The sequence below is a fragment of the Garra rufa genome, chromosome 12 (assembly GCF_049309525.1).
Source record: "Garra rufa chromosome 12, GarRuf1.0, whole genome shotgun sequence".
In the NCBI taxonomy this organism is placed as follows: domain Eukaryota; kingdom Metazoa; phylum Chordata; class Actinopteri; order Cypriniformes; family Cyprinidae; genus Garra; species Garra rufa.
Window position 1 is genome coordinate 10,335,904 of NC_133372.1, and position 12,846 is coordinate 10,348,749.

At 37.2% G+C, this 12,846-nt stretch overlaps 1 protein-coding gene across 2 annotated transcripts in view; it reads right to left on the reverse strand.

The window, feature by feature from the left end:
- Positions 1-1,302: 1,302 nt before the first annotated feature.
- cdk15 (cyclin-dependent kinase 15) overlaps positions 1,303-12,846 on the reverse strand; it is a 40,027-nt gene continuing 28,483 nt past the window's right edge. For both annotated transcript variants that reach the window (XM_073852381.1, XM_073852380.1), the window contains 5 exons: positions 10,077-10,170; positions 9,928-9,991; positions 4,857-4,905; positions 4,524-4,666; positions 1,303-4,297 (listed from right to left, as the gene is read on the reverse strand). In XM_073852381.1, the coding sequence (XP_073708482.1) occupies positions 4,185-4,297; positions 4,524-4,666; positions 4,857-4,905; positions 9,928-9,991; positions 10,077-10,170 (463 nt within the window). In that variant the 3' untranslated portion in view covers positions 1,303-4,184. The remainder of the gene's footprint in view (positions 4,298-4,523; positions 4,667-4,856; positions 4,906-9,927; positions 9,992-10,076; positions 10,171-12,846) is intronic.

Below are 12,846 nucleotides of genomic sequence, written 5' to 3' on the forward strand. Positions count from 1 at the left end.
GCCAAAATAAGTGGAGCATGCTAAGTCAAAAATTTGGCTGAGACTCTAGATTGAGTGAGACGGAAATGTCCATGTAATAAGTGTGGATTTATGAGCTACATGTCAATAGAATCAGACCCAGTTACACTGTAAAAATATAAAAATATAACAAAAGAGTCAAATATATGAACATTTTTACCCTCCATTGAGTGTTCTATGAACAGTTTAAGTCAAAATGCATGTTATTTTTGATTTATTACTGACTTGAATAAGATATTTTACATAAAAGATGTGTAAATATAGTCCACAAGAGAAATATTAGTTGAATTTATAAAAATGACCTTGTTCAAGTTTGCATACACTTGATTCTTAACTACTGTGTTGTACCTGAATGATCCACAGAGTTTTTTATTGAGTGATAGTTGTTCATGAGTCACTTGTTTGTCACTGAACAGCTGTTCTTCAGAAAAATCCTTCAGATCCCACAAATTCTTTGGTTTTTCAGCATTTTGTGTATTTGAACCCTTTCCAACAATGACTATGATTTTGAGACCCATCTTTTCACACTGAGGACAACTGAGGGACTCATATGCAACTATTACAGAAGGTTCAAACGCTCACTGATGCTTCAAAAGATAAAACGATGCATTAAGAGCCGGGGAGTGAAAACTTTTTGAATTTGAATCAGGGAAAATGTAACTTATTTTGTCTTCTGGGAAACATGGAAGTATCTTCTGTAGCTTCTGAGAGGCAGTACTAAATGAAAATAATATGATACTCAGGCAAAATTTTAAAAAATGCACAAAAATCATTCCGTTCAAAAGTTCACACCCCCCGCTCTTAATGCGTTGTGTTTTCTTCTGGAGCATAAGTGAGCGTTTGAACCTTCTGTAATAGTTGCATATGAGTCCCACAGCTGTTCTCAATGTGAAAAGATGGATCTCAAAATCATACAGTCATTGTTGGAAGGAGTTCAAATACACAAACATGCAGAAAAACTAAAGAATTTGTGGGACCTGGAGGATTTTTCTGAAGAACAGCAACTGTTCAGGACAAACAAGGGACTCATGAACAACTATCACTGAAAAAAAAAAAAAATCCACAGCTGTGGATCATTCAGGTAACAATATAGTATTAAAAAAATAACATGCGTTTTGTATGATCCCTCTTATTTTGGTCAAATAATTAGCATTTTGCAGATTCTGCAAAGTGTATATAAACTTTTGACATCAACTGTACTATGAACAGAATAAAAAGTGTAGGAGTCTTTAGAAAACATTTCTATTACCACACATAATCTAAAGACACATGGTTATTTACTGGTGTTATTTTTGCAATATTTATTCAGAAGTCAAGACAGTGGGATTGTATACAATTGTATGACCACATACACAGTTATCACAGTATTGCATTGTGTTGAAGTGTGTGGATGCACTCAAGCACATCCATTTTTGACATCAGCATTGAGTGACTGGCAATGTGATTGTTTCTATTATTTGAAACTTTTTTAAATGTTTGTGACTAATATTGCTGTACATCTCTCCTTTAGTACACTGACTGAGAAGCAGCACATGTTTGAATCTCAGCATCACATACAGACATAAGCTAATATGTAAAAAATGTAAAGATACTAAAACTATTAATTATGAACTTGATACAAACACAGCTAAAAACAGTTCTGAACATGTTTCGACACAGTGGCCATCAGTGTACAGAAGAAATATGAGTATGTACTGTACAAAAACAGGTAATTTCAGGTGAGACTCTCTCCAGGTGTGTTTTATGAATGCATACAAGTCATTTTTTCACCTGCACACTACACAATAGAGCTTTGAAATATTAGTAGGTATATTCTTCCACATATTTTCATATCATATTCCCAAATCATCTCTCTCAAACATTCTATCTCTTTTCTGCAATATATACAAAAACTAAATTACATATAAAATTAATAAGTGCATTTGATTTAAACTTATTCACAATGAAAGTGTGCTGTAAACAGTCTCTGGACATCAGTTTGCAGAGAGGCAGGAAAGCAGACATATGTGATCCTCTCTTATTTTTTGTGAATATGCGAGACTTCTGATTCATTAGCTGCTCCAGGTAAATTACTAAAAGAATAAGCAGTAAATGGTAAAACTGTGCTACAAGCTGGTATGTTTATGATTATGATATAAATCAATATCAAGCAGCATAAAGAACTATCTTTGTATACAGCTAAAATGACAATAGAAGCCTCACACATTCAAGGTACAATTGGCCGCATGCGCTCTTATGTTAAAAAAATCAGGTAGATATGGATCTCAAAATTTAAAATGTACTGTTGGGTTCAAAAATTTACATACACCTTGCAGAATCTGCAAAACGTTAATTATTTTACTAACATAAGAGGGATCATACAAAATGCATGTTATTTTTTATTTAGTCCTGACCTGAATAAGATATTTCACATAAAAGATGTTTACATAAAGTCCACAAGAGAAAATAATAGTTGAGTTTATAAAAGTCACCCCATTTAAAAGTTAACATACACTTGATTCTTAATACTATGCTGTTACCTGAATGATCCACAGCTGTGTTTTTTTTACTGATAGTTGTTCATGCGTCCCTTGTTTGTCCTGAGTTAAACTGCCCACTGTTCTTCAGAAAAATTCTTTTAGGTCTCACAAATTTTTTGTTTTTCAGCATTTTTGTGTATTTAAACCCTTTTTTAACGTTCAAATGCTCACTGATGCTCCATAAGAAAACACGATGCATTAAGAGCTGAAAACTGAAGGGTGAAAACTTTTGAATTTGAAAATCAAGGTAAATTTGACTTATTTTGTTTTCTGGAAAACATGTAAGCATCTTCTGTAGCTTCTGAAGGGCAGTACAAAAAAGAAGAAAAAAATAGGATATTTAGGCAAAATTAGAAAAATCTACACATCTTCATTTTGTTCAAAAGTTTTCATCCTCTGGCTCTTAATGCATTGTTTTTTTTTTCTTCTGGAGCATCAGTGAGCATTTGAACCTTCTGTAATAGTTGCATATGAGTCCCACAGTTGTCCTCAGTGTGAAAAGATGGGTCTCAAAATCATATAGTCATGGTTGGAAAGGGTTCAAATACACAAATATGCTGAAAATCAAAGAATTTGTGGGACCTGAAAGATTTTTCTGAAGAACAGCAGTTTAACTGTTCAGGACAAACAAGGGACTCATGAATCACTATAACTAAACAAAAACAGCTGTGGATCATTCAGGTAACAACACAGTATTAAAGGAACACTCCACTTCCGCTCATTCTCCAACTCCCCCCGAGTTAATAAGTTGAGTTTTACCATTTTGAAATCCATTCAGCCGTTCTCCTGTTCTGGCGATATCACTTTTAGCATAGCTTAGCATAGATCATTGAATCCTATTAGACCAATAGCATCACGTTCAAAAATGAAACGAGTTTCGATATTTGTCCCATTTAAAACTTGACTCTTCTGTAGTGATATTGTGTACTAATACCGGCAGAAAATGTAAAGCTGCGATTTTCTAGGCCGATAAGATTAGGAACTACACTTCCATTCCGGCGTAATAGTCAAGGAAGTTTGGTCAAAAAACTCGTTGGTCATTTTTGAACTCGATGCTATTGGTCTAATAGGATTCAATGATCTATGCTAAGCTATGCTAAAAGTGATATCGCCAGAACAGGAGAACGGCTGAATGGATTTCAAAACGGTAAAACTCAACTTATTAACTCAGGGGGAGTTGGAGAATGAGCCTATTTCCAAAAAAAGTGGATTGATCCTTTAAAAATCAAGTGTATGTAAACTTTTGAACAGGGTAATTTTTATAAATTCAACTTTTTTTTTTGTGGACTGTATGTAAACATCTTTTATGTGAAATATCTTAATCAGGTCAGTATTAAATAAAAAGTAACATGCATCTCTTTTATTTTGATCAAATAATTTACATTTTGCAGATCCTGCAAGGTGTATTTAAACTTTTGACCTCAACTGTATGTATTAACTGTAAAACATTTTTAGGTAATACCGTTCCAAAATGTAAAAACATGAATCTTACGAAAGAGAATCTGATTATCTTTGATAAATATTTTTGATTCCGATCTGAATAGACAACATACAAACTGACCGTCATGCTGCAACAGTGTCACATTTACTCATGCTGGTGTATTTTTGGTTTTATAAGCACACCAACTATTTACAAAGGTGGGTCTTTCACCAGCACTTGGCCAGCGGAGCAAGAGGCGATTTTATTCGTCTGCTGGGGCTGAAGATATCCCTTGCTTCAGTCTCTAACCTGACGCCCGGCACCTTAAAGATGGACACAGCTGACAGAGAAAGAGAAGGTTAGAGAATGAGAAATGAGACAGGAGGAAAAAGACGTTTCTAAGATTGCATAATCTCTTTTCATCGAGTCGGCGTTGAAAGGGTTGCCAGTTTTGACAGTAACTAAGAGGGATTTAACTTTGATCTTTTCAGAAATGGGACCGGATTAACCTTTGAAGCTGGAATTGCGTGCATTCCGCTCGTATAGTGAAAATCTCCAGCACTTACTGTCCCTTAGATGCATTAACGGAGGTGGAAGAGTGTTGAAATATGGGTGTAGCAATGCATCCTGGGCTGAAATCCTGTCCTTTGGATTCATCATCAGCATCTGCTGGGCCAGATCCTCCGTCTTATAAGGTAACTGAGCGAGTCTGAGCCAGTGTACACACACACACACACACACACACACACACACACACACATAGAGAGAGCTATGGGTCAGACATCCATTAGAGGTGGGGGTGGTGGAAGGGAGATGAGGACCGCTATACAAAAACCCTTCTGTTCCCAAAACACACACACACATATGCACACGAGCATGCACGCATGAACTGGTCTTACCTTTTCCAGACATCTCGAAATTGCTTGGGCTTGCAGGGCAGGAACCACTCTACACAAACACAAAGAGACCTCTTTTAGTTAACAGACCACCAGAACATCCCGCTCTGATCAGGTATCTTCACTCAGAGCACGTCAAGACAACGAGCCACAAGACTATCAATGACAGCCTTCATTATCTACTATTTGTGTTGTTCCAAACTTGTATCTTCTGTGGAGCAGGAAAAGAGAAGTTTAGTAGAATGTTCACGTTGCTCTTTTGCATAACTAGGGGTTCCAAGCTTAAAAAGGAGCATTATTAAAGAATTAGTTCACTCCAGAATTAAAATTTCCTAATGATTTACGTCATTTCATCCAAGATGGCCATGTCTTTCTTTCTTCAGTCAAAAAGAAAAGAAGATTTTTGAGGAAAATATTCCAGAATTTTTTTCCATATAGTGGATTTCAATGGGGATCAACGGATTGAAGGTCCAAATTGCAGCTTCAAAGGGCTCTACATGATTCCAGCCCAGGAATAAGAGTTAACTAATCACAATACATCAGAAAGGACCTGTTTTTATTTCAATTTTAAGGGCTTTGAATGCCACTTTTATGGGGATTTTGTAATTTTTTTTCGGAGATGACAGTCCATGATCAATGTATGCTTTTGTTACATGGAAAATAGCAGCATGACCATTCTGATGAATTACGTCTTTTGTACAGTGTTGTTAATTTGAACTAAAACCTAAAAAATAGTATTATAACTTAGTTAATTGAAATAAAAATAATAATAAAATGTTGTCTTGTCAACTAACTGAAATAAAGTAAGATGAAGTACTAAAATTACTAAAACTAAAATAAAAAATTAAAGCTTAATTCATACACATATATAGTAAAGATCAAAATTAGAGAAAAATCTATAAAATGTTTAACAAAATATCCAAGGCATTTAAACAAATAACCTTTATTTTGCGTGAAACGCAGTTATCAAAATTACAAAGAGCAACCACTGTAGCATGAAAGAATTTTACAACTAAAATTTTGGAGAATTACAGCTGTCTGAAATTAGTAGGAAGTGTTGAGGCCCTTGCTTTGAATGACTTCAGCACATCTGCAGCTGCAGGACATCACTGCTTTCTCCAACTGCGTTGGTGTGATCTTGGTCCACTCTTATCCATAGTTTGGTAACTGTAGTGGGTCTCTTAGTCATAACTTCATTGCCAAAGATTTTCAGTTGGGCTTAGATCAGGACTCTGGCCCAGCCATTTCATTATTTCATTGTTCTCGGCTTCAAGGAACTGGTTTACTCGTTTTGCAGTGTGACTGGAGCATTGTCTTGGATGAAAATTGCAGGCTGATTGGAAGATGCTTGCAGGGAAGGAGGTTCTGATAAACATTTGCATTCACCCTGCCATGTAGTTGTATAAGAGGCCCGATTCCTCCTGCAGAAAACATCCCTCAAACCATAACACATCCTCCTCCACCTTTAAATGACTTCTTTACACACTTGGGCTTCAGTCTTTCCTCAGTTTGACGCCGAACAAAACTTGCTCTCAACACTAAAGTGAACTTTGGACCAGTTTTCTTCTCCATGCTCCTCAGCAAAAGTGAGCTTAGCCTTTTGATTCTTTCTGCCGATGAGAGGTTTGCTCACTGCAGAGAGTGCTTTCAGTCTGACTTCTCTAACGTCCCGAGACAAATCTTTTCAGCTTTCAAAATCCTGTTCAGCAAGCAATTCCAGCTGCAGTGTTGAACCGATTCCCCATTGAGAGTCTCTGCATTATCCTGTCTTCTTGTGCTTTTGCCTTTTGTGGATGACCAGTCTTTTTGGGGGACTTGAATGAATTGGTGTCATTGTAAACCTACACTATTTGAGAAATCACAGATTTGGAATGACCAACTTCTCTTGCAATAGCTGAAAGGGTCATCCCTTTGGCCTTCATCTGGACAACCTCCTGTTGCAGGGTCTCAGTCACCTTAGAGCGGCCCGCCATCTTGCAGTCTCAGTGAAAATGGGAGGAATGCTGCCGGTTTAATAGAGTTTGTCATATGATTAAGGAAATTAGCACCAGGTGCCAGATTAACACCAATAACTTGAAGGTATCTGTAAGCGTTCTCTAATTTTGATCACATCTCTTTTTATACTGTGCTTCAGAATACAATTAATTTATGAAAAACAGCCCTTCTACTCCTGTTAGAATAACTACTATACCGTATGTGACCCAGGACCACAAAACCAGTCATAAGGGTCCATTTAAAAACTTTTAGGACAGAACTATATTTGGGTGAGATACAGCTATTTGAAAATCTGGAATCTGAGGGTGCAAAACAATCAAAATATTGAGAAAATCACCTTTAAAGCTGTTTAAATTAAGTTTTTAGCAATGCATATTACTAATAAGAAATTAAGTTTTAATATATTTATGGTAGGAAACATACAAAATATCTTCATGGCGCATTATCTTTACTTAATATCCTAATGAATTTTGGCATAAAAGAAAAATAATAATTTTGACCAATACAATGTATTGTTGGCTATTGCTACAAATATAACCGTGCTACTTAAGACTAGTTTTGTGATCCAGGGTCACATATATGCATTTAGTTTGAGACAGTGAGGTAAGCTACCAATTTAAGAACTTTGATTAACATCCAAAGAAAAATTCTAACCACTATAAAGAACCCTATAAAAGTAAAAATGGTTCTTGCTATAAAGATCGTTTGAAAAAACTTTATTATGAGTGTCCTTCTGTCAGCGTCTGTGGTCACGGGCCACCCGGTCATTCTTGGCTGAAACCTGAGGCCACACTTACGCTTCAGCACACCTGGATATACCTGAGAGACCACAGCGTGTTCAGGTAGCTTCTTTCCAACACACAGTACACACACATACAGAGCAGCCTGGGGCTTGGGTAAACCTAAATTCATGGAGAAACACAGCAGGCAAGGCCTGCCAGCAGTTTACCTAGCACACACACCATCTCCATCAGTACCCACACACTCTAAATGAGGCATACTTCCCAAAGCCACCTCACATTGCTCATTTGTGCACCTGTGTAATGAGTCTGCACTGTATTTCCAGGACTGCAATGGAAAGACATCAACCCCCTTCCTGCAAGAGTGTGTGAAGGTGTGTGTTTGTGTCTGACTCAAAGGTGTCAAGTCAACTCATGGCCAACACAACCGCTAACAGAACACCTATACACACAAAATGATTTATACTGGAAACACAGCTTCAGCACAACGTTGTGAATTTGCTCTAGCCATTTTCTGTTTGTATGACTGCATGTTATTAAAACGACAGGCCCTTGGCAACAAGTTTACACCCACACATTGCCAAGCACACACACAGTGCATACAGATGACGGTGTCTATGTGCTGTTCTAATTTTTATTTTATGGGTACATGTGTATTTACTGGATGTTTAAAAATAACTAGATGAGCATTTGTGGTTAAAAAGTAAGTTTAAAAAAAAAATCTTTATTCTTTTCAAAAGTTTTCACCCCTTGGCTCTAAGTGCATGGTTTTTCCTTCTGGAGCTTCAGCGAGCGTTTGAACCTTCTGTAATAGTTGCATATGAGTCCCTCAGTTGTCCTCAGTGTGAAAAGATGCATCTCAAAATCATACAGTCATTGTTGGAAAGGGTTCAAATACACAAAATGCTGAAAAACCAACGAATTTGTGGGACCTGAAGGATTTTTTCTGAAAAACAGCAGGCAGTTTAACTGTTCAGGACAAACAAGGGACTCATGAACAACTATCTCTAAACAAAAAACACAGCTGTGGATCATTCAGGTAACAACACAGTATTAAGAATCAAGGGGATGTAAACTTTTGAAACTGACTATATGTAAACATTTTTTATGTGAAATATTGAACTCAGGTCAGTACTAAATAAACAATAACATGCATTACGTATGATCCCTCTTGTTTTAGTAAAATAATTGTAATTTTCAATGATTCTGAAAGGGGGATGTAAACTTTTGACCTCAACTGTACCTTTCCGGGCCTTGAACGTGGTAGTTACATTGCTGTCTGTGCAGGGTCAGAAAGCTCTCAGATTTGATCAAAAATAGTTTAATTTGTTTTCTGAAGATAAACAAATAATGTCTTACGGGTTTGTAGCAACATGAGAGTGAGTAATTAATGATTTATCAGTATTAAATATTTAATATATAAATATTTTCTAGAAAATGGCAACATTGAAGTCCACTATATGGAGAAAAATCCTGGAATGCTTTCCCTTAAAAAAAACTTAATTTCTTTTTGACTGAAGAAAGAAAGACATGAACATCTTGAAGTGAGTAAACTATTAGGAAACTGAGTGTAATTTCTAAACCTGGAAATTAAAAAACTCCATTGGCATTCATATAATTAATTTACTTTTTTTCTAGATTCAAGCTCAAATCTAAATCAAAATCCTTATCTTGTAATCATGCACAAGTGGAAAAGTCATGTGGCCTTTGAATGTTGTTGCTGTCAATGAGAGGTCTTGGATTGAGAATGTTTGAGAACCACTGCCCTAAAAAGGAACTATAATAATTCCCTGTATGATTTGTGGCTATATTTTAGAGACCATATGAGATGAGACACGCAAGAATGAATTGCTTTGATGATTTGCAAGATGCATCTGCATTTGGCAAGTCTAAATATGTGCGTGTGTGAATAAGATTTGAGAGCTATGATTTAGGGGAAGATTATCAATGAATAACAACATAATTCAAAACATATTTTGTGTTCCACACAAGGAAGTAAGTCATACAGGTTTGGAACAACATGAGAGTAAGTAAATAATGACAGAATTTAATTTCTGGGTGAACTAACCCCTTTAAGGACATATTTCTTCTTGATCCAAGCCCTAAAATTACTTTAATTGCTGTAACATAATTTAGTCAAGTTTATTCAATCATTTTAAAACATTTCTTTTCTTTGATTCAGATGTTAACACATTAAGTACATTTTTATGTAACCAACACAGACACATGCATTTAATGACTGAGAAAAATCTCTGCCGAGGCAGGAAATCACCTCTCATAGCGGACACATCTGTGAGATTATAGTACAGAGACAGATGAAAGAAGGATTTTGCACACACCTGGTTTATAGTTTGGCAGATCACTGACACCTGGCCAGCTCTCCTCAGTTGGGACCCCGAGGACCTCAGAAGGAAAGAAGAGGAGAATAAATAAATGGATAGAAGGGAAATTTCACACAAATCTAGTACATTCTCACAAACAGACTCACTGCCCAAATCTTCAGCAGCTGCTCAAAGACATCAGCTACTCCAGGAAACGCTGGTGACCCCTGTAGCATCTCGATAAAAATGCAGCCGGCTCCCCTAAACACAAGCATATATTCATATTCAATGTCCTTACTACGTCTGAAGTCAAAAGTTTACATCCCCTTTCAGAATAAATAAGACAGATCATACAAAATGCATGTTACTGTTTATTTAGTACTGACCTGAGTAAGATATTTCACATAAAATATGTTTACATATAGTCCAGAAGAGAAAATAACAGTTGAATTTATACAAATGAACCGGTTCAAAAGTTTACATACTGACAAAATAAGTTAAATTTACCCTGATCTTCAAATTCAAAAGTTTTCACCTCTGGCTCTTAATGCATCATGTTTCCTTCTGGAGCATTAATGACTGTTTGAACCTTCTGTAATAGTTGCATATGAGTCCCTCAGTTGTCCTCAGTGTGAATATATGGATCTCAAAATCAGTCATTGTTGGAAAGGGTTCAAATACACAAAAATGCTGGAAAACCAAAGAGTTTGTGGGACCTGAAGGATTTTTCTGAAGAACAGCAGGCAGTTTAACTGTTCAGGACAAACAAGGGACTCATGAACAACTATCACTAAACAAAAAAACACAGCTGTGGATCATTCAGGTAACAACACAGTATTAAGAATCAAGGGCCTGTAAACTTTAGAACGGGGTCATTTTTATAAATTCAACTATTATTTTCTCTTGTGGACTATATGTAAACATATTTTATGTGAAATATCTAATTCAGGTCAGTACTAAATAAACAATAACATGCATTTTGTATGATCCCGTGATAAAATAATTAACATTTTTAATGATTCTGAAAGGGGGGTGTAAACTTTTGACCTCAACTGTAACTTTTTGGGCCTTGAACGTGGTAGTTACATTGCTGTATATGCAGGGTCAGAAAGCTCTCAGATTTGATCAAAAATAGCTTAATTTGTGTTCTGAAGATGAACAAAGGTCTTACAGGTTTGGAACAACATGAGGGTGAGTAATTAAAGGGATAGTTCAGCCAAAAATGAAAATTTTATGTTTATCTGCTTACCCCCAGGGCATCCAAGATGTAGGTGACTTTGTTTCTTCAGTAAAACACAAACAAAGATTTTTGCAGTCTGTTAGTCATATAATGGCAGCGAATGGGCACCAAACCTTTAAAAGTAAAAAAAACAAAACATGCACAGACAAATCCAAATTACACCCTGCAGCTCGTGACGATACATTGATGTCCTAAGACACGAAACTGAACAGTATTTATATCATTTTTACCTCTGATATACAGCAATATCCAACTGTCCAGAGTGCGTGCTCAGCATCCGGTGCGTTATATGTGTACGCGCTCTGGCGTAGTATACGCAAACGCAGGAAGCCATCTGTCGCATGTATACAACACTCATTGTTTACACAGTGCACAAAGATTGTGGGTATAGCGGGTATTCAAAATGGTAATTACTTGCGTTTATCCTGATTGTTCAAACCGATTTAAAGCTAAAAAGATTACGTTTGCTTGCGCAAACTCATCCAGAACTGTTGACTGTTCACCAATTCCCAACTTCTGAGCCTGATCGCTTGAATTTATGGTTGCTTGCTCTACGGCTGGAAATTAACACACCCATACACTTAGTAAGAGTGTGCAGGGTCTGCAGCAATCATTTTTCCTGAGCACGTGCCCCGGACAGTTAGATATTGCTGTATATATGTAAATAATGATATAAATACTGTTCAGTTTCTCGCCAAAACTGATCGTTTCGTGTCTTAGGACATCAATGTATTGTCATGAGCCACAGGGTGTAATTTACTTTTATAGGTTTGGTGCCCATTCACTGCCATTATATGACTAACAGACTGCAACGGTTTGAGTTAAAAAAAAAAATCTTTGTGTTCTACTGAAAAAAACAAAGTCACCTACATCTTGGATGCCCAGGGGGTAAGCAGATAAACATCAAATTTTCATTTTTGATTGAACTATCCCTTTAATGACAAAATTTTAATTTTGGGTAAACTAACCCAGTGGTTTTCAATCCTGGTCCTGGGGACCCACTGCTCTGCACATTTTGTGTGTCTCTCTTATTTAACACACCTGATACAGACCATCAGTTCATTAGGAGAGAGATCCATGTACTTGATGTCACGGTCCGTTTGGAGAGATGAGGTGAGGACTCAAATGCAGTAAGTATAGGCTCTTTATTTAGAAAAAGAAAACAAAACAACAAAAATCACCTCAAGGGGGAATACGAACAGGCTGGCCAGGATGGGGCACAGCAAGAACAAGCTAACAGTAACAAACAAATCTACATCTACTAGCGTCAAACGTATAACAAACCAGCACAGAACAGCAAACACAGGGAGACTAAATAGGACAGGTAATGAGGGAGACACAGGTGGAAACACTGAAACAATAACAAGGTAACAAGATGGGCGGGGTCCGACAACAGACAGGAGCACATGGCAACAAACAAACACACTACAAGCCATGTGCTCAAACATAAACACAATGTCCTCTGGTGGCCATCCCTGGTACACCAGCGGAAGACTGTGACAGAACCCCCTCCCTAAGGAGCGGATTCCAGACGCGCCAGAGTCCGAGGCACAAAACAAGAGTCCAGGAGGGAGGTGGAGAGGAGGCGGAACAGGGGGAGGGATGGTGGGTCAGAGTCGAAACCAGGAAAACAGGCCAGGGTGGGTTAAGCCAGGGGGGATCGGGAGGCTCCGGAACCCTGGCAGATGACCAGGGAG